At 39.6% G+C, this 22500-nt stretch overlaps 1 protein-coding gene and 1 pseudogene across 3 annotated transcripts in view; one reads left to right on the forward strand and one right to left on the reverse strand.

Annotated features, from left to right (window-relative positions):
- Window positions 1-1763: 1763 nt before the first annotated feature.
- The window catches only part of LOC137989565 (broad substrate specificity ATP-binding cassette transporter ABCG2-like), a 41635-nt gene continuing 20898 nt past the window's right edge, over window positions 1764-22500 (reverse strand). The window contains exons 11-18 of one of the 3 annotated variants that reach the window (XM_068835349.1): window positions 14395-14477; window positions 13507-13597; window positions 12881-13005; window positions 10644-10798; window positions 10069-10158; window positions 9092-9153; window positions 5226-5383; window positions 1764-3643 (exon numbers count right to left, since the gene is read on the reverse strand). In XM_068835349.1, coding sequence (XP_068691450.1) covers window positions 12943-13005; window positions 13507-13597; window positions 14395-14477 — 237 coding nt within the window. In that variant the 3' untranslated portion in view covers window positions 1764-3643; window positions 5226-5383; window positions 9092-9153; ... (1 more) ...; window positions 10644-10798; window positions 12881-12942. Of the gene's footprint in view, window positions 3644-5225; window positions 5384-9091; window positions 9154-10068; window positions 10159-10643; window positions 10799-12880; window positions 13006-13506; window positions 13598-14394; window positions 14478-22500 lie in introns of those variants that run through there. The other 2 variants (XM_068835350.1, XM_068835351.1) reach the window with 2 other exon arrangements.
- LOC137989573 (collagen alpha-1(XIV) chain-like) lies at window positions 19943-22104 on the forward strand (annotated as a pseudogene).

A 22500-nucleotide genomic window follows, 5' to 3' on the forward strand; every position in this document is an offset into this window, starting at 1 on the left:
CCAAAAATTATGCTAGCATAATCTATAAATGCCTAGGTGCTGCAGTCCCCCACCCCCATGGCCCGTACGCCTATGGTGCACACTCCCGGCGACAAGTCGCTGCAACAAAATATAAATGAAACAATGAGAGACCGTCATATGGTCCCCATATTGAATTAGAAAATTAGTGCATATTCCACCTCATACGAAATCACTGCGTGTGCACCAAACAGGCGTCGTGTCGCAGCGACTTGTTTTGCAAGTAGTACACACAAAGTGACTTGTCGCAGAGACCTGTCACTGCAACTTATCGCCTTGTGTGTCTCGGCAGCGATACTCTAAAGTAGACTTAAATAGATGCCTTTTTTTTAGAAAGGTGTTTCTTGTTGATCTGCAGCAGGTAAAACGGAAAGAAGCGGTTCCTATAGATCAGAAACTCTGGGTTCAAATCCCATCCACGGATATGATTCTTTTATTTCCTTATTTTCTATGCCACAAGAAGTTCTGGGACACAGTGATAATAGTGAATTCAAAGCAAATTAACAATTCAGGATCAGCGCGATACTTGGACCGATATTACTTTTATTGTTTGTTAACGATATGCCAAATGCAGTTTCTTGTGCAAGGATTGCAATGTTTTCTGATGATTCAAAGTGCTATGAGATCATAGCGCAAGAGTCTGATTTTGGTAATTTTCAACAGGACGTATATGCACTTTTAGCTTGGTCTTTGTGCAATGAACTATATTTTCAACCTGCCAAATGTAAGAATGTGAGCATATCTAGGAAACGTGTAAGCCCACCACGTATTTATAAATTAAATAGAATTGACCTGTAGCTGGTTAAATGTGAAACGGATCTAAAGACACTTCCTGGAAGGAGCACATAGTTACGATTGTTGCTAAGGCAAACAGGATGTTGGGTTTCTTATGGCAAAATTGCGATGGTGTGGTCGACAGTGAAGCTCTTTTGCGCCTTTTTTGCTCATTAGTAAGCTCCCATTTATGTTATTGCTCACAAGTTTGGGCCCCTCAGTCTGTTGTAAATCAGTTATTTCTATCAGAACAGGTACAGAGAAGAGCAATGCGCTTTATCGTAGGTAGAGGCAGAGATCTGTCTTATAAGGATCATCTGATCAAACTTGAATTACTACCGCTAAATTAGTGGCTAGAATATTTGGAATTAGTTTTCTTTTACAAAGGGGTAAAAAGGGATATAATTTTTGTCGACACTTTGATGAATATTTTTCTTTTCTAGTGGGGTGCTCTCGATGCGCTAGTACTGAACTTTTTCTCAAGACGAATAGAACTCGCCCCACACATTTTCGTGATTATTTCTTCAACAGAATTACTATCTTGTGGAATAGTATACCTGACGATATTAAGTTAGCTAATTCCTTAGGCTCCTTCAAGCGCAAGCTTAAATCGTTATTTTTAAAGTTTGTACTATGCTTTTAATGGGGATAATATTCGCTCTTTTATGACTATTTGTCCAAAGTGTAGAAGAGTGAATGTAAGTAGTGCATGTTCTTGCTAAGTTGCCTGTCATCCAGTCACTGAGGGTTTAGATATATTAGATTCACTTTTTTGTTTTGGAGGTGGGGAGAGTGGGGGAGGTTGAACCTTGTAGGGGATGCTATTCCCTTTTCTTCTAACACCTGTATAATTGTATGTACAAATCTTGAGATAAATAAATCAATAAATCAATAAATAAATCAATAATATGCCAACAAAATTCTTTAGTAAACCAATTAAAGAGATTATACTAAGGATTGTGCCCACTCAATAAGATTTAAAAATAATATAACTTCTCCTTTCTGACAACCCAAAGTATCCCATTGAAGCCATCTAAACTCTTTCAGGTGTCTCTAAGAAAGACACAATTGCTTAAATTGGCCAGACAAGTGCAAGGATCACATGTCCCTTTTATGTTGGAAGCGTTAACCAATAACGTTAAATGTAAGACAAAACTGCCGACAAACCTTAAGCAATCGGATTCAAGTTCAGATAAAAATGAGAAAAAAAAGTTGGTTTAATCATGTACAAACAGCAGGATCACAAACAAAAAATAATGTTCAACGGATCCGAGGTTCACCCAAATCCACCGAAGTAGCCATGGGGGGAAATCTCTAAACACTATGGAATGTCATACGGTGAGAGCTCACTACTAAGATTTCATGATTCTATTAATTCAGTTTGGAAATTTCCAGAGATCACTTATAATGATACCCATCCTAGATCTGGCGTATATGCGCTACACATTAATTCATTAGAAGTGGAGAGAACATGAAATTTAGATACACAATGCCAATGACTTTCTTTGTAGAAGTGTTGGTCGTTTTGTTCGTGGCGGAGACATGCTGTGGCCAAGTGTTTTGGGAAATAGCCGAGGATGTTTACGAAAGTGAGCCTAAAAGATAAGATATGGATGCCATTCTACTTGAACTGCGCACACTAACTTTTTTAAGAGAACGATTGTCCACTTTCTATCCTAACCTTTAAACCGTTAGCAGAAAAGTGAAGAGATTCATTCATCGGTCAGGAGAGCTCCTACAGCAATAAAGACAACATCGCAAGGTTAGCAATTTACAGGACTACAGTAAACAATTAACTTTGGCTAACATACTCCTTGCATAAATGTTTTTAAGAATTTGACTCTGCTTCAAGGAAGACTGGGACAAAACTGAGTTTCCAGAAGCGTTTCCTTTTGCTCCACCAATTGTAGCCCGTACCAGGCTTTCAGGTTAGGGAACTTAAGCAACGACGGAGACGGCAACGAGCACGTCAAAAATTTGCATAATTACTGGGCAGTTTGCACGCCCTGCCCGTGCATTTTTCGCTTTTGTCCATTTCTTTGCTGTCCTCAGCAAAACAACAACGCAAAATAGCCAAATTTGAGGTTTTATGAAGAACTTTAGCACTCGAGGATAAATTGTCATTTTCTCACCTAAATTAAGCGCCGTTCCGACCAGTGTAATTTTTGAGGAACTACCACACCCTTGTCATATTCAAAAGGTTGAAATAGTCACGAAGTCATGATTACAATAACGCGAATTTATATTTTGAGATGAAAGTCAAAAACGAAGACTCTTACAAAGGAAATAACCAACATGGGAGAATTTTATGCGATACTATTTAGTTTATAGGATATTATTATTTGCAATATTGTTTAAAAATCTAGCAACTAAAGCTAGATATTTGGTATTGTTATTTAGTACAAATCGTGTGTCGTCATGGTCATGTCGACACTAAACAACAGGTAATAAATCTATAGATTACTAAATAATGCCTTCAGTGCAGAAAATTACCCATTCAATTTCTCTCCTGTTGACTAAGAAGTATACGATACGTATTTTATAAGTGTCTTGAGTATGGCCCTGGGTAACTTGCTCAATACAGCGGTGGCGGCGAATAAAGAGGCACCTGACTGTTCCAAGAAAAGGCTGGTGGGTATGCGTTCTCTGGCTTTAGATCATGTCTCAGCACCAAAGGTCTTCCGGGATACGGTGAAGGTTAGTACGGCGGAGGCTGGTACGGGCGACCTTGGAAACCGTGGTTCATGTTGAAGGCAAGGTTGTTAATCGATGCCAGTTTGGCTTTTCGTTCGACGTCTTCAGCCTGTTTTCTTTTCTCCTTTATACGTCTGTTTTGGAACCAAGTCTTTACCTGCAACATTAGAGGTATCACAAATGGAAGTTTATTTAACATAAAACGCAAAAGGATTGCCGCTAAAGTGACTTCAATTCACAGGTAACCCAGGCTCACTGTGTGTGTCACGTAGGTATTAAAATATAGAGAACATATGAGGCGAAGTTTAGGTCTGAAAATTTGCTAGAAAATGGTAATAAAAATCGATAAAACTTATCATGTGGTGAGCTGTTGTTGTCTTTAATACGTACACGAAGTTTCGGGGAAAATGGTCCCCGTTCACCTTCCTTCATAATATAGTGACAAGGTAGGAGACGGAAGCCAGCGTCGGGACTCCGATCGACCCAAAACAAGCACGATTTTTTCCGCGAAAATCAAATCCAGTCGCTAAATAAACACGACAGGTTCGTGGAATAGGAATTTCTCTAAACCATGAATCCACTGAAGCATCTCCAGGTAGCAACGCAGAGCTACCAGACTCCGTAAAACTTGTAAGTTAACCTGCTAAAATGGCGGCCAGAAAGCGTGGTACTCACGAAGTGCCCATTTCAAAACGGCACTGAACTCTGGACGCCTGGTGACGAGTATAATAAGTCTCCCGCGAGGGAGAGGAGTCCCATACTACCCTCCCTCAAGGGAGGGGAGTCCTATACTCCCCTCCCTCGAGGGAGACTTATTATACTCGTCACCAGGCGTCCAGAGTTCAGTGCCATTTTGAATTGGGCACTTCGTGAGTACCACGCTTTCTGGCCGCCATTTTAGCAGGTCAACTTACAAGTTCTACGGAGCCTGGTGGCTTCGCGTTGCTACCTGGAGATGCTTCAGTGGATTCATGGTTTAGAAAAATTCCTGTTCCACGAACCTGGCGTGTTTATTTAGCGACTGGATTCGATTTTCACGAAAAAAAATCGTGCTTGTTTTGGGTTGATCGGAGTCCTTAAGCTGGCTTCTGTCTCCTACCTTGTCACTATACTATGAAGGAAGGTGAACGGGGACCATTTTCCCCGAAACTTCGTGTACGTATTAAAGACAACAACAGCTCACTACATGGTAAGTTTTATCGATTTTTAATACCATTTTCTAGCAAATTTTCAGACCTAAACTTCGCCTCATATGTTCTCTATATTTTAATACCTACGTGACGCATACAGTGAGCCTGGGTTACCTGTGTTCAATTTAGAAAAAAATTCCGTCCGATGAGTGAAATTTGAATACCAGGACACAGGGATATTTTACCATCACTTTCATTAGATTGTTACAAAAACACATCCTTATACAATCAGGACAAACCCAACAACAATAACGCGAATGTGCAATTTGATTCGCTCGTGTACTTCAAGCACAAGGTAACACGATAACACGAACACGACAAAACGAAAAAAAAATAGAAATATCGACAAACAGTAGAATGAAACCAAAAATTGCAACGAGCGTGTTTAACTGGATTAAGCACAACTGAGATGGTAGGAACAAAGCGATACTTTTTCAGTAGGAAATTTCCGATTAAGTTATAAACGGTACCGAACCATGTGACCAGAACAACGAACAAACCCGAATCACGACGAGCCAAAACTGAACGGATTCAAGCGAAGAAGCTTACCTGTGTTTCGGTCATCAGTAGCTTTTCTGCAATTCTTTTTCTCTCTCTGCTGCCCAGGATTTTTGGTGTTCAAGAATTCGCTCTAAGTGCGGCACTTGTTTGAGCGCAAAAGACGAACGAGATTTGGTGGACTTTGTGCATTAGTTGCTTATCAGAATCTAAACATCAAAATGAAGGCAAAAATACTCAGTAGTTAGGACTGAAACAATTGTTGTGCAATATCCACACCTGTTAAATGAATTTAACTCTTTGTACTCTTTGACAAAATCACACACGAGCCCTCGCGTCGTCCGCACCATCAGTAGGGAGCTTCAGCAACGACAACGGTGACGTCAACGAGAATGTCACAATTTTGCATACTAGTGGCCAAAGACAATAGCTTTTCACGCTCTGCGAGTGCCCTTTTTATTTTTGCCATTTTGTTGCCGTCGTCAGCAAAACAACAACGTGAAATGACCAAATTTTGAGGTTTTTGAAGAACGTTAGCATTTGACGATAACTTTTCATTTTCTCCTCTAAATAAAGCGCTGCTCATAACGTTTTCATTGCTGAGGGACTTCCATACCTTTCTCACATTAAAAACCTTGGAATAGTCGTGAAGTGATTACAATAATGAGAATTTATGATTTGAGATGACGTTCTCGTTCCCGTTTCCGACGTCATTAGGGAACTTAAGCAACGACAACGGCGACGGCAGCGAAAACGTCACAAATTTGCATATTTAGAAGGCAAAAACAATAGCTTTGCACGCCCTGCACGTGCGTTTTTCACTTTTGTCCATTTCTTTGCCGTCGTCAGCAAAACAACAACGTGAAATAGTCAAATTTTAGGTTTTAAGGAGAACGTCAGCACTTGACGCCAAAGTTTCATTTTCTCCCCTAAATTAAGCGCCGTTCCTACCAATGTCATTTTTGAGGAACTACCACACCCTTGTCATATAAGAAGGGTTGACATGTTTACAAAGTGATTACAATGACGCGAATTTATATTTTGAGATGACGCTCTCGGTGCCGTCGCCGTCGTCGTTGCTTAAGTTCCCTTTTGCTAATGCTCCCTAATGTCTTCACTTCCCTTAAGTTGATCAAAGGGAGGAGTGCGCTACCCACTGGATGAATAATAACTAACCAGTTGAGAAAAACTATGTGGTTTTGCTGACGGCTAATAGCGAAATCCACCTTAAGAATAAACAAGGCGTAAAATCAAGAGCTTGCTTGCAGGTTGACAAAAATAAAGCTATTTGCTCTAAACGGGCCGGAAAATTAACTAGCGCGGCAGACCACCCTTCAAAGAAGTGAAACAAAACCCCGCAATGAGCATACCGTTGGACAAAATCAACAGCTTACCTTTGGTGAGTTTTCTACGTTTCATTTTATTGATATAAGTTTCTAACTAATTCAATGTGCGTGTTTTTAAAACCCTCGTAGGTTCAAGCAATCCGTTTCGTAAAACATTTTGGGAAAATTGAGTTTCGCGAATCAATGTTAAAACAAAGTCGTTAGTATACAGTAAGTATATGACTTCTACTATTATGGTATTAGTAAATACTAACGGCTAGTAATGGCTTTATATTTGCCAAGCAATTAACATAAGTGTAATTGATTTCAGTATTTCGAAAACTAGTTGCTTGGTGACGAGCGAAAGGACAAGTGAAAAAGTCCTCGGTCGGGAAGGAATCGAACCTACATGATCTGTAACACCGATTGGATGCTCTGCCCATTGAGCTGGTATGTCGGCTCTATAATGTCCGCAGCTGAAATGAACATTTGGCCGAGAAGCGAAGATTCGAGGGCAAATATGAAATCTCTCAGAAAAGGGCATTATCCGCCAACATACCAGCAAGCGAGAAAGGGGTTTACTTATTTTATCAGCCTCCCATTAATTTTCATATCGCGCAAAAAACCGCTCTTAAAAAGCCAGTGTTGAATGTAATGGCGATGCTTCATATTTTTTTGATTCACTGTTCAAAATTTGATTAGAAAGAAAGCGTGTCGGTCTCAGAAAAAAAATCAAATCATTTTAATTGTCACTGCGAGTCGAAAACTCGAAAACAAAGCGCTTTTTTGCTTTCAACCACGAAAGACAGAATGTGCAAAGTCTGCATGACAGTGTTCTCAAGTGCGGCTAGAATTTTCTCTCCTTCAAACGGTTGGTTTATGTTATAGTTAGTAAACATAGTGTATTAAATTCTCTTCTCTATAAAATGACTTAGTTTAAGTTCACGTAGGATTAAATCTCTTAATTCTGCTTATAACTTTCTTCACCTTCAAAGGCGTTGACAGCATGTTTTGTTGACTTTCTTGTACTTTCCGGAAAAGCATTTGTGACCAGCCTTTTAATGTCACTATCACTAGATTCCAGAAAACGAGTTGGTTTTTCTTCCATCTAAAATGAAAACTCTTCTGCTGGCTTTTTTCCACCGGCTTTGTTTCTTTTCAATGGAAATGATCGCTACAGCATTTCACAGGGCAAATATCAACGCAAATGAGGGTTATTGCGTGACGTAAATCAGCCAATGAAATCGCCCGAAAAATAATGAGTGGGTTATAAGGTGGTTTATCTAAAATTGCAGGTCCTAAATTGACAATCTGATTTTTCAGTTGTTCTTTTGCACGTTGCCAAGCAACTAGTTTTCCAACCTTCCCACTGGCGCATTAATCTTAACCCTTTTATTCCCAAGATCAAAACGTTCATTCTCCTCACTAGTACAATAGATTTCTTTGTTGAGTAGTCATGAGAATTTGGTGTTATATCAACATTACACCTCTTAAGCTGATAATTATCTTCATTCTTAATACCCGTCTGACTGACATTTCATTGAAATGGTGGGGTGGATTTACATTCTGAAAATAGAATGAAAGTTTAAATTTGCGCCCAAGAAGTTTAAAGGAGAACCAAACGTTTCCCTCTCTCGGAGTCAAAGGGTCAAAATTTTTTTGCGTCATTTTGTTTGTTTTTTTAAAGAAATTCCATAAGAATCCGTTTGTGGCGGATTACGATTGACAAAAGCTTCTTCATTTTTCTTTTTTGATTATAATCTTAGAGCTATATAAGCAAATGTCATTAGGACAACAGTCATGGCGGCCAGTGTCAGTTGATTTTACCACAAGTGATCGACGTTAATTCCTTGTGAGGACAAGTATTGATTGCCATTACTCAAGATGCAAAACAGCAAAACAATGAAACAAATCAATCCTGAAGTAAAATCATGATAAATATAATGATACTAATAATACTACTACTACTAACAGTAAATATTAAAATACTATATTAAATTATATTAATATTATATGTTCTTAATATAAAAACAAAGACAAGCAAAAATAAACAATATATAGATATATCCCCGACCCAAGGCCATATTAGCGGAAAACGAGAGGTTATCGCTTAGCGCCAACACTACTCCACTCTGATTTATAAATAAAAATATGAACACATAAAAACGTAAATTTCATGACGAATATTTATTTCACCATTTCCTTTGCGGGATTTTTCAGGTCCAAAAAGACAAACTGTCAAATTGTGCAGATCAACAGGAAAAAAAAATATTTTTCATAATTCGCAGGAGGAGGGTAGCAGGACGCTGTTATACTCACTGTTCTCTGATGGAGTAGTTTAGAAACTGAACACAAAAGAATATACAAAGGAAACAATGAACTCTCGACCCTAAACAAGGGGCGGTTTTGTCTTTTGGAGGGCGGTGTAAGCGCTTCTTCTTCGAGAGAGACATTGCTGCTTACTACACATTTAAGCGACATTTATGTATGTGGAGCTGGTGCAATCCTAGACCTCCATATTTCACGGCCGGTGCCTTAACCACTAAACCCCGCTAACTCATATCGACACCACATTACCAATAAAGAAGACACCAAAGGGTAGAGTTCGCTGGACAATCGAAGTGCATGTTGTGAAGTTCATTGATCTCTAGTAACTAGAAGACAATAGAGGAAATAATTACGCACCCAAATATGAGAAGAGGGAGTTTAAGAAACGACGACGGCTATGGCAACGAAAACGCCAAAAAGCAGTAATATTATTGGTTAAAACAAGGAAAAAAAAAAGATCGTGCTGCACGTGCGGCACGCATTCTTGTACATTTCTCTCCCGTACTCGTCAAAACAACAACTTAAAATGACCAATTCTAAAGGCCGGGACACACTAGGCGATAAGTCGCTGTGACACGTCGCGGGGACAAGTCGCCGCAACAATTCGCCTTGTGTGACACGGTTAATTTCATGAAACTCTCTCATTGTTCATTTATATTTTGTCGCTGCGATTGTCGCCTAGTGTGTCCCGGCCTTAAGGTTTCGATGACAACGTGGACAAACAACAATGAATCTTTCCTTCTCTCTGTTTCTTTCAAATCCGTAAGTACCATGCAATCAGGTTATAGCCTACATCGCCCATATTGTACAACATAAACAAAGATGGGAACACCGTGAAACACTAATAGTATGAAACTTGAAAGCGCCACTGCCCTTCTTAGCGTTTTTAAAAACTAGACAACAACTAATAATAACTAAATACTCATTATTGCTGATTCAGGGATCGCGACATTCACACACAACATTGAAACTCTGATTATTCCAGCAAAAGCCTGAAACCACAAGTATAGAAAACCGTATGAACGCGAGTGTATTTCGTGATTTATGGGCACGAGTGATGTTTTGAAAGTTCTCAAAATTACGTCGATTGCAATTTGAGAACTTTTAAAACAGCAGGAGATACTCCATCACCGTGTTTCTATAGCAACGTCCGTGTTGCACTCTATAGCCTACTTATGCATTCGTCATTGACCAATCAGAAGCGTGATATTCTGTTGATAATTGAAGGATACTAAAGTTACCTCCATGGCATAGCGGAATATGCTGATATATTTTATCAATGCCAGCCAACTTAGATCAGAGTTTAGATTTATTAAGACGCCACCAAATACCTCTTAGAGAACACAAAATAAAAGCGTTATTTTACGAAACTGATTTTACTGCGAGAATAAAAAGTAGGAATAGCAAAAGCAAACCTGCATAGATGGGTTTGTCCACGCACCCAGGAAATTTTAACGACGAAAGGCAAAGCCGGGAGAAGAAGTGGAGAGAATGTGTTTTTATTACAAGTCTCCGATTTTTTTTAATTTTAGTGAGGCTGATTGTAGAATGCGTATCAAAAACGTGTTTCTCAGCTTGTGTGGATGAAAATAAAATGCTTCGTTTATTCCTGATATAAGAAACAAGAATCGTAACGAGGCAATAGTGAGGATGGGCCTTGCCAACGAAAACAATTCGTTGTAAATAACTTACTTTAGGCATGATGAAAATAATCTTGATTTAACAGTGTGCCGAATTAAAACACAATAAAGAATATATCCTAATATTAAAAGCAAAAACGGAGTCAATCAATAAATTGAAAAAAAAAAAACCTTACTATCATGAACACATATGGTAGACCAACAAGGAGGTTTGCTATAGCGAACGTCCGTACGCATGCGCTAACAAAGAAACCCACACTGCAGGCACAGAGATTCGTCAAAATGAGGGTGAACGTAAAAATAAAGAACTTTGCAACTTCACGATCAAGACCTGCAAGAAAATTGAGAAAAATTGGGGTATTTTTTTGCTCAGAATCTACTAGAAAAATAATTTGAGCAATGGACTGAAAAAGAGCTTCACTGGGATTTAAACGTATGACCCTTTGCAGAACTCCAAAAAAATTCCCTAATCTCAACAGATGTGGCTTCGCAGCTCATTTGAAAAGTATATGAAATCGAATGGGCCCAAGGGCAATTAAGGATTAATTTCAGGAACATTTTCAAAGTTTTCACAAAATTGGCCGAATGTGAAGCGACGAGGGCGATTTGGAAAACTTTGAAAATACAAGTGAAGTTTAAAATCCTTAATTGCACAACGGCACATTGCGATTACATGTTTATCACATATATAAAGAACACAATTCTTGAGGGAAGCCCATTCAGTGCGGCGACAAATGATAATAAACACAATCCCATTCGGTTAAAGTTCAATTCAATAAATTGTTGCTGTCAACAGAAATAGCGCTTAAAATGTATTTTATATGTGGACAAAAAAGGAGCTTAATCTGGAAGAGAATTCTCTTGTAAGCTCGCTTGCTCTGGTTAAGCAATTGTTAACCAATCAGGATCAAGTAATCTTGCCTTCTTGATTACCAAAATTGCCCTTGTGATTAAGGAAAAATGCCCTCCGTCTCAGTCAATCAGCATTAAGTAAAGTCCCGCATGTCATAAAGCATTTTATTATATCTCTCAGATAGTGCGCGCCCTATGATCAGTCAATTTAGCGGGCCGTATTCTGCAGTAGGGCCCGCTGTACGGCCAGCGAAATTTGAAATCTTGCTTTTAGCTTCTAGTTTTCCGGATTTTGACGCAATCTTTGTGGCAGTTGAACCTTCCGCTTGACTTCAACTAGTTTCATTTCCCAGACCCCTGATTACCTCATAGACTAATAAATATCTTACTAACCTCGTTTTCTCGGTCCGTACTTTAAAATTATGGATCCACTTTTTTTTCCCCGCTGCGTGCTTGGGCCATAAACCAACGGGAAAGAACTCGGTCCGTACATTTACATTACGGACCTCAAACTCGGTTAGTAGAAGGAACGCACCGGAATTGCAGAGGTCGTGACCTTGGATTTCGTCGAAGCATCAAAAACCAATCAACTGCAAAAAATTCCGCTACATTAATTCTGTGCATTTGTTCCAATCCTATTTTTTTGGCCGAACGTTCTCCTTCTGAGCAGTTATAGAGTCTATAAAAACTGGGATTAAACTCGCTGTATGGGAGAGCAGCAAGGAATGATGTAATGGATCCAACACCGGTTTGAGGTCATAATCTACTTTGCACTGGGATAGTTTTTTTCAAAACAGCGATGCAAAAAAATAGTGAAGTCAAATCGACATTGATTCCATTCCCCTTCCATGCGCGGATTTGGATCAAACCATGGCCGGTTTTCGCGACTTAAAAAAGAAAAACATGGAAAAGTGAATTTTTATGAACAGGGTAAGAAAACAAAAGAATGGAAATGCCCGGTTGTTCGAAAACCGATTAGAGCGACCTTCGTATGTCCTTGAAAAAAGTGTTCGCAATTTGTTTCACGGACCAATGTTTGGCACGATTAAAACAAAGCTTCTCCTCATTCCCGCCAAGGAAACTCCTTATATGGGCTGTAGACAGTTCGATTGCCCAATCACATTACTGCATTTCAAATGACGTCAAAGCGACACTTTCCAGAAAGTTCCATGCAGAGACGACGTTGCTTGCATCCGCATTCGCTAAGCCAATGAAAAATTGTTTTCGTTCGATAAGTCAATTAAATGTTCTGCATTTTTGTTTACGTTCTGCTTTTACGTTTATTTTTCAAGCTCATATGGAAGTCGCTCTAATCCAGGATTAGCGTAAACTTTTGTTTCACTTTTTCAACTTTTTTGGCAAAAGTTTATTTTGCTTATTTTTGTTTAAAGATTGACTTATTCTAATTTAAATTTTTGCCGAATATCAGCGTTCAACAAAATTGAGACGAGAATTTAACTCTTTAGTTAATTTTTTTTTAATCTGGGATTTTTGAACAACCGGGTCCGGGAGGGTAAGCGAACACTAAGGAAATCACATCATGCACCACGATTACAATTACCTGTAATAAAGTAAACAACGACTGAAAATATAGAGGCAGGTACAAGACGAAGGGGGATGAGGTCACAGAAGATTTTGGCCAAGAAATACACCGAGATTCTGTAATATCCACTCGCTGATTCGTGTCTGCAATGCAAAGACAAGGCAAGGTTAAAAATGGTAACAGAGCTTTCTTGCGCCAAGAAAGCACATAGAAGTTGAACTTCTGGCTCCAGTTGCCTGAAGGGCGGATAACGCTATCCACTGATTAACTTAATAATTGATTTTGCTAGTGTTATCCGCTGGATAGTGATTTATCCGGTGGATAACTTTATCCACCTTTCGAACAACCAAGGCCTGCTGTTCTGCTGAGGGGGGAGCAAAGGTGAAAAAAATGTCGTCTACAATATAAACCACTTATTAACAAATTGATCCAACCACATTTTGACGTTTCCTGTGTTATATTACATAAAAGACGCGCAGAAACGAGGAATCTATTTGTTTTCTAAAACAAAGAACTACAATTTTTTTATGATGACGTCAGCTATGCGTCTGTCCTCCAATATATCATAGGTGAGAACCAATCAAAACGAGCACATGATTGAGCTTATTAGATAATAGAAAATAGAAGAATATCCAACTACTGACATTAAATGTTGGTCTTTTCTTGACGAATAATTCAACTGCAGACAAATTTCCAAAAACCGTGTTCATCACCAAGAAGAAGAACACACCAACCCTGAGGGTAAAAAGAAAGAAGAGAACACAAAAGAGTAAAGTAAAGAATATCAATTCAGCCTCATTTCAAAGCCTTTAAACACTTCTTGCCACATCAGCAAATCGCAGCAATGAGAGAAAGCAATTGTCACTTGCTCACTCAAGTTTTCCCGCGTTTTAGACCGGCTCTAAGCCGATACCGTAGATAATGATGACGTCACCTATCGTTGCTGTCGACCTACGACGCGGCGACCTCAACAAAACATCACCAGACAATTAAAGAGATTTTCCCATTGTTATCCGAGTTCCTAGAGGTTGGTTGCAATTCACCTTATAGGTTGATTTAGAAACAGAACGGGAACCTCAATTGACGACGAAAGGGCACGCGGAATAGTCTGAACTCTATTTTAATCTGACCTAATACGGACATTTTTCTGCGCGCGCCGTCGTCAAGTGATGTTCCCGTTCTGTTGCTAAATTAGCATTAAGCGCCGAAACAAACGTTTCTAGTTTAAACATAGTTTTAATAAAGGAGACTGTTTACAAAAGCCGGCGAACTTCAACGGGCGAAAAACAACGCAGCGCTCTCTGACATTGAACGTACCTGTCACGTAACGAGTTCACGATTTTCACGACTTTCAAGACCTTTTTTTAGAAATTTAAAAATATGATGAAAAATAGCTGGATGAGCAATTTCCAGCCACACCTAATGATGACTTCTAGTCATATATATTATAATGACAAAAAATGTACTTATAAAGGAATGGCTTCCCTATTTTCTTTGCGTCATGATAAATAACATGATAAATAAACAGTCACCTGTTTTGAATACCGTGTTCATCTCCCTTGAGTTGATAATAAATTGCACCGACAATTAGAGCAAAAATAATCATAACGATCAACTGTGGAGAAAAAATTAAAAGACACTGATTAGCACAAAATCACAAAAAAAATTAGATATCATCATTGTTCAGTCGGACTTCCTACTAAGAATGGCGGCTATGCGGGCAACGTGGCGATGGCGGCAAGGCTCACGCGACCCTGTTCGAGCTTTGGGCAACCTCGTCCCCAGGGTCTTCTCGGCTCTCAACATAGCGGCTCGTCGGGAGAAGAGCCGCCATGTTGAAAGTCGATAAGATCCTGGAGCGACGTTGAGCTTTGGGGTACGAACGCCAAAATTGTTAGCTTTCAATTTGTAAGGTCTAAATGAACCGACTTTAAAATGGTTAGCTTTCAGTCATTTTAGCTGACGTCCACAATTATCATCTTCAAGCAACGAATTTTGAAACGTTAGGCATTTTGTAAAAACAGCCCCGCCGACTATGGTCAAATTGAAAAGGCACATTGAAAATTAACGATAATCGTAAATTCAAAGGCGGGGATGGGTTGTTGTGATGGTCCATCTGATATACGCTGCCAACGTAAGCAAAGTTTATTGATTCGCCAGTTGAAACAAACGGTAGATGAAAAAGTTGGCAGTGAAAAACATTTGCTTTATCAACCAGTCAGATGTCACTGCGTAATGGCTGTGTTCTCAATAGAGTTACCAGTCTCTCACTAAACGTAATATATGGATTTTTCAAAAATATTAAATATTCAGCTTGATAGTGAGGCAGCGACAGTGATAGAAACACGTTGGAATGAATGTGAAAAATATTTACATATTACCCACTTTCCTTTGCCTTTGTTCTCACGCCTCACTATCAAGCTGAATTTTAATATATCGGAAAAGGTCTATTGAAATAACCTTTACAACTGAAGACTTATGATTATGTTGAGGTCTACGAAACATCACGTTAAAAATTCAAATTCAAATATTCTAAACAAGTCATGTTTATTAAGTTAATATCAAGTTAATAATAACAACGCTAACCAGCAAATAGCTAAAGCTAATCTAGGCGGGTAGAAAATGGGACTGTTTACAGAGTAAATATAGTTGTGAGTATTACATAAGTAAAGAAATAAAATAAGTATATATGCACACCAGGAGGGTGGGGGGGGGGGGTGTACTTGGGTCAAAGCTGGCCTCTCAGAACCCCTACCCTTTTACAGTCTATTTTATGGCCAATTATAGACCCCATCGTAGTCACTTTTGGGTAAATGTAATTTTAGTGACCCCAACTTCGTCACTTTAGTAAATATTGAACAAACAGCGCTACAGTTCTTTCTGTAACAACTTTTTAACCCCGCGAATCTGTCCATTTTTAAATCCCACTAGCCAGAATTTTCCTACTCCCAAAATCCCCACCCCCCCCCCCCCTCCCCCGATGCACATTGAATACTCATAAAGAAAGAAAGAAAGAAACTAAGTAAAGAAATAAAATAGGGCAGAACGAAAAGCATCATGTTTATCACGTTGTGAGTTTAAAGTGCCTATAAACCCGAATTTTCTGTTTTGCTTCGAGAAATCTTTGTATCGCTCTGAGCAAAATGGCCCAAAAATTTTTGTTTTTGGTTTAAACCGGAATTTTTTACGAATTTTCAAAGTGGCGGAGACGCGAGATTCGAAAACCCATTACCGAGCTGCTGAGCTTGCCGAAAGGGAATGGGTCGAGTGTAATTCGTGACGTAAAAGCCGGACTGTGAGTTTCGCAAGTTGACTTCCATCAGAGGTGAAGCCATGCCTGAGAAATGGGAGTGAGATCGCTACAACTTACCAGTCTCGGACTTCTTCTGTACCATTTAGGCGCTTTTGGAGTGTCTTCTCTTGGGCCTCTTCCTCCTTTCTTTCTTGTTCGTACAACTCTAGCCACTCTTCGTCCGCTAGGGGATCGTCAGCATATGCCTCGTGCGTGTCTTCCTCATCGCTGGCCGCAAAGCTCGAGTTTGGCGAACCTTCAACTTCCAGCTCGTAATCTTCCATTTCTGAAACTTCCGAATCTGAACCGGAGGACAGAATGAAGTCGTTCGAAGCCATTTCTTGATTAACACGTACGCTGGTTACAAACGTCAGCCGAAAGAAATTGTTTCCACCGGCACGCAGGGAAAACTACAAAACTACGCGTCTCCTCTGTTGATTTTCCTGATGCTAATGTCCGGGAGTTACGTCACTAGGCCCAGTCTCCCTTTTACCCGGTCGAGGGCAGAGAAAACCGCACTTTAAAAATTCGTAAAAAATTCCGGTTTTAACCAAAAACAAAAATTTTTGCGCCGTTTTGCTCAGAGCGATACAAAGATTTCTCGCAGCAAAAAAAAAAAATTCGGGTTTATGAGCACTTTAATGTTTCTGATTAAGACCCAAGCCTCTCATTGCCTGCAGACGTGGGACACGTTCCAGCTGCCTCTGACGTACACAAACAGGCATCACGCGGAGAAAACTGCGAAGTGTCTTTCTTATAGGTGGAGAGAATTAAATTTACAATTAAAAATATTTGAGGTTCCCTTGGATTGGTAAAAAGCTCGATTCAAGGCTCTTTGTGAGAATAGAACGACAGAAGAAAAGGCCGGGTAAGACGTTGGGTACAAGTGTGGACAACAGTTGTTCTTTGGTGATAAAGACCATAAAAACGACACGACCTATCCTCAGATGGAAAAAAAACTGTATGGCAAACTGTACATAATAGTCAATTGTTCAATGATGTTTTCAATTTTGCACTTTTTATGAGAGATGAAACTCTTAAATGCTGATTTCCAACGGTGAGCAAATCCTTCAAAACATTTGCTTCGTATCTTGTTTAGCATTTTACTTCAACTGGGCTATTATTTTCTCGTTTCCGTTGTTTTCGTTTCATTAGGTAAGAATATGCGAACAAAATTCTTCTAGTAAACCAAGCAAGGAGATTATACTAAGGATTTTGCACGCAAAGTGAATTCGCAAGGCAATATGTATTTGAAATGCATTTGATAAAAAGACAACTTCTCCTTTCTGTCAACCAAAAGTATCCCGTTGGGCTTCAGGTGTCTCTAAAAGACAATAGGCCATTTCCGAGTTCATGTCTGCCTCCTCTTCAAAGCGAGTCTAAGTGCAAAGGAATTAGTTTTCATTCATATGTAAAGTAGAACTAACGAGATGCTTCCGTGAAGCATACACTGGGTTGCCTGTGGTACGTGCTACAGAAAATCAGAAGGCACTGAATTGTGTGGTATTAAAATACAGCATTCCAGTCTCTGAAGAATAACAAATAAAAGAAAAGCGAGAAACATTGGCTTCGGGGCTGACATGTTGATAATTTTCAAGTTCCCTCAGGCCTTCTTTTCACCACAAGTGTGCCGTCTGAGCATCTGACAGCTTTGTAATACTAAAATTCACTGAAGTTAAGCCCTGCCGGGCGGGGTTAGTGTTAGGATGGGAGACCAAAACAATAAACCCCTCATAAAAACAGAACCATCTGACTGAAAATACTATTAACGCTAACAAATGCGAACTCAGCGAGGTACAGATTCTGTTAGCTTGCTTTATGCAAAACAAATATTGATGAAACAGCAAATAACTATTGATACATAGTTTTTAGAAAGAGCAGAAGGAAGTTTCCGGGACGGTCGATCGAGAATAAAATATTTACGACATGAGAACAACATTAATTTTGAACCGTGAATATAGAATATAAAAAGTTACGATCAGCGACAAACATTTTGGGAGATTTTTGATACGTTCAAGTAAATTGCAAAATCGAAAGTGACATGGCCGGAATTCAGCGGGCGCCGTGATTAAGTTACGGCATGTTTACTCGCCAAACAGTGAAGCATCTGTGTCAAATGATGGCAAGATACCGGGTTTTTGTAAGTTTCTTTTTCTGTCAAGTGTTACAAAGTTTGACAATGAAATGAGCGAAGTCAAAACAAAGATCACAATCGCCCAACTCTTGTTTATGCAAAGTCAAAATTTACTCTCCAAGACGCGTACGACGTTATTTATCACCAGGTAATTCCATCATTTTGGAAATAGCAGCTACTTTTTTATTCATCTGCGTCACAAGTTTTCACTGATTTTGGGGCTCATTTTGTTGAAACTCAAGCACGCTTCCAACAGGCCTGTGAACCCTTCCTGCTTACACAGCAATACTAAAAAACGTCTCCCATATCACATTTCAACCTTAAGCTCGAAAATTCAATACACAACATGATATTATAATTCACAAAGGCAGAAAATACCACAGAACCCTTTTCCAGCGAAAAAATTATTGAAACAAACAACATATTTGCTCTTAGAGGCGAAAACCTCTTCCTATTTCATTGCGTGCGTGAAGACAAGAAACTCAATCGAGTCAAATTACCATGTACTTCGGGTAAATAGAACTCACTTTGATTTCGTCTCCACGGGCGATAGATTGTTGTCGAAGTCCAGTACTCGTCGCTTTTGAGCTTCCTGCCTAGTTTATCCAACTGACTTTCCATTATTGAGCTCCATAAGGGTATATTTTGTTTAAGGATCCACTAAAACGCCATTCGCGTTACATGACTTTCGACGCCATTGCAGGCTAAGTTAATGATTCTACTGTGTCCACCAGAGAAATCTACGCAGTTCCACTACCCTCTCGATCCTAAGAACATACGCGCAGAAGGCTCTATGCACAAAGACACCACTTACCAGGGGAGTGACAGGCAAGACTTTTACCGACACGGTAAAAAAAAAAAAAAAACTAAAAAAAAGAAAACAAAGAAAACAAACAAACTAAACGCAGACCTCGACTGGTTTGCCATAGGCAACCCAGTAATTACCATCACAAAAACTTTGCACTTAGACTAGCTTTGAAGAGCAGGCGCACATGAACTCGTAAATGGCCTTACTGCTTAAGTTGTTCAGATAAGTACAAGGATCACTTCTCCCTTTCATGTTGGAAGCGTTTGCCAATAACGTTAAATGTAACACAAAACTGCCGACAAACCCCTTAAATTAAGCGATCGAATTCAAGTTCAGATAAAGGCAAGAAAAAAAGGTTGGTTTAATCATGTCCAAACAGCAGGATCAGAAACAAAAAAACGTTCAGCGGATCCGAGGTTCACCCAAATCCACCGAAGTAGCCATGGGCCAGGGGAAATTCCTTTACTTATCTTGACATTTTGAAAAGCTATGGAATGCCTTAAGATAAGAGCACACTTCTAATATTTCATGATTTGAAAATTTCCAGAGAGCACATACACTGATGCCCATCTATGTGCTACACGTGAAACTTAATTCATTAGAAGTGGAGAGATCATAAATTACAGATACATAAAACCAATGACTTTTTTTATAGAAGTGTTGGTCGCTTTGCTCGTGGCAGAGACATGTCGCGGCCAAGTGTTTTGGGAAACAGCGGAGGATATTTACGAAAGTAAGCCTAACAGATAAGATACGAATGTCATTCTATTTGAACTGCCCACACTAACTTTTTTTTGTAGAGAATGATTGTCCCACTTTCTATCTTGACCTCTAAGCCATAAGCAGAAAAGTGAAGAGATGCATTAATTGGTGATGACTAGGGAATACTCGCAAAAATTCCGAGAGCTCCTACAGCAGTCGAGACAACATCGGAAGGTCAGCAAGTTACAGGACTACGGTAGACAATTAACTACGGCTGACATACTCCCCGCATGAATGTTCTTAAGAATTTGACTTTACTTCAAAGAAGACTGGGATTAAACTTAGTTCCCAGAAGCGTTTCCTTTCGCTCCACCAAAAGGATGGAGCACAGACAGTTCTCAGTAGAGGAGTTTTGAAAGTTAATGCGCACAACATATCGTGTTTTAGGTTTGCGAGCTATTCCTCCACTTGAAGAAACGAGACATAAAATGATGACATATCTCCTTGATCGCCATGACAACTCAAGAGACAAGAGATTCACTCCATATTATGACGTCGTGTTTGTTCTCGATTCATCCGAGTCGATATCCAGGGCCGACTTCAATGTCAGTGTAAGTGTTGTGAAGAGCCTGGTGACAAGGTCGCTGCAATAACATTTGGTGCCAATGCATCTGTAAGCTTCAATTTTAAGTCACCCAAGGTAAGCAAAAGGATCAACACAGGAACTGTTCTAATGGCAAAAGGTCGCCAATTGTAGCCCGTACCAGGCTTTCAGATTAGAGGACTTAAGCAACGACAACGGAGAGGGCAATTAGAACTTCACAAATTTGCATAATTACTGGGCAGTTTGCACGCCCTGCACGTGCATTTTTCGCTTTTGTCCATTTATTTGCCTTCGCCAGAAAAACAACAACGTAAAATAGCCAAATTTGAGGTTTTAGGAAGAAACTCAGCACTCGAGGATAAATAATAATTTTCTCGCCTAAATTAAACGCCGTTCCGACCAACGTAATTTTTGAGAAACTACCATAACCTTGTCATATTCAAAAGGTTGAAATAGTCACCAAGTCATGATTACAATAACGCGAATTTATATTTTGAGATGACGTTCTCGTTGCCGTTGCCGTCGCGTCGTCGTTGCTTAAGTTTTCTACTGTGGGATGTGCGGGAAATCAAAGCTGAACTCCGCGCGCCGAAGGAGCGCGCGCGGAACACCACGATTAAGGTCCCATTGATGCGAGAAATGCTGGTTTTAGCTATGACGTCATTTGCGACCGTCCGTACTTACGTCCACCCCTCCATGTATGCCAATGTGACCTCAGTGAGGGGGGTTTATGTGGTTTGTATGTGCAAACATAATTGCTTTTTATGGACTGTTCGAAATGATTTTTCACGGAAAAACCTCTGCTGAAGGATGGAAAAAAATCTCAGGGAAATGCTTTCAAGCAATTTTAGAACGGCAGCTGGAAAACAACATCGAGGAATTGAGGTTAGTGATAAAGATAAACATTTGCGTTGGAGCCATGATTTTAAAATGCAACGAACTACTTCGTGGCCGTCTTTTTGGCGTTGATAAAATGAGGTATTCTACGCCACATTGCTATAAATAATTAAGTCCAGAAAAGTTAATTAGTTTCATAGGTCTTTGAGGATCCATGTTTTCAACCGAACACAAATGAGATAAATAACCCGGAAGCTCCGCATTCAGGCTTGGCTAAGTCTATATATTAGCAGAAGTGCGGCCAAAACAATAAAAACTGGGGACTGGAAATAAAAGGCGCATACTCTCCCCAAGCTCTTTCGTTTATTTGCACACCTAAACCTGATGACACAAGACCTTATTAAACAAAGTTAATGCAAAGTGTTCCTCTTAAGTCTCTTCACTGTTCAATTCTATACTTTCTATGGTTATTCACCAGCTCACAACTGAACTACCTCTCAGTAAAATGCACCATCAAGGAGGAAACAAAAGCATACTGAATGCTCTCGAAACGACACAAAACGGATTGCTACTGAACCGTGACTCTGGAGTCCGCGTAGGAAGCCAAAAGAGAGTGGTACTGGTAACTAACGGGCCTTCTGCTGAAAACCTACAGAGCTTAACTTGGGCAGCCAGTCGGATCAAAGCACTCGGACCAGAAATCTTTCTTATGGCCCTAGGCGACAGGATACCCAGCGTTAAGGAGCTTGTCGCGATACCGAGTTCGATGGATGCACATTTTTATCGCATATCCAATATGAGCGCTTTCAAGCAAATAGTAGATGGGATTCCTGTGCACATTTTTTTACCGAGACTATTATTTTGATGACTGAGGTCACGAAACTTGGAAATCAAATATGCTCGGTGTGATTTGTAGCATTAGAATCATATCTATTTTCTGGGTTAAAATAAACGAAGAGGAAAGAACGAACATGAAGGAAATTTGCTAAAAGACTTCTGTAAATGTCTTATTACACCTGAAATGGTTAGTCTTTATAAGAACTTTAATTAAAACCGTGGGCAACGGCTAACAATTTTTCATCAACTTTGAGGGGTGTATCACTGATCGGAAAGATCAGTAGGTATAAAGAGATGCACTGATCAATACTGACTCACTCGGAAATACTCGGAAAAGAAAAACCCGACGGCTTTAAACAGGAGTCGAAGATATGACCTTCCGATTACTACAGATACTCTACCACTTGTGGTTGCTAGGCAACTG

This window comes from Montipora foliosa, unplaced genomic scaffold, assembly GCF_036669935.1.
Source record: "Montipora foliosa isolate CH-2021 unplaced genomic scaffold, ASM3666993v2 scaffold_467, whole genome shotgun sequence".
In the NCBI taxonomy this organism is placed as follows: domain Eukaryota; kingdom Metazoa; phylum Cnidaria; class Anthozoa; order Scleractinia; family Acroporidae; genus Montipora; species Montipora foliosa.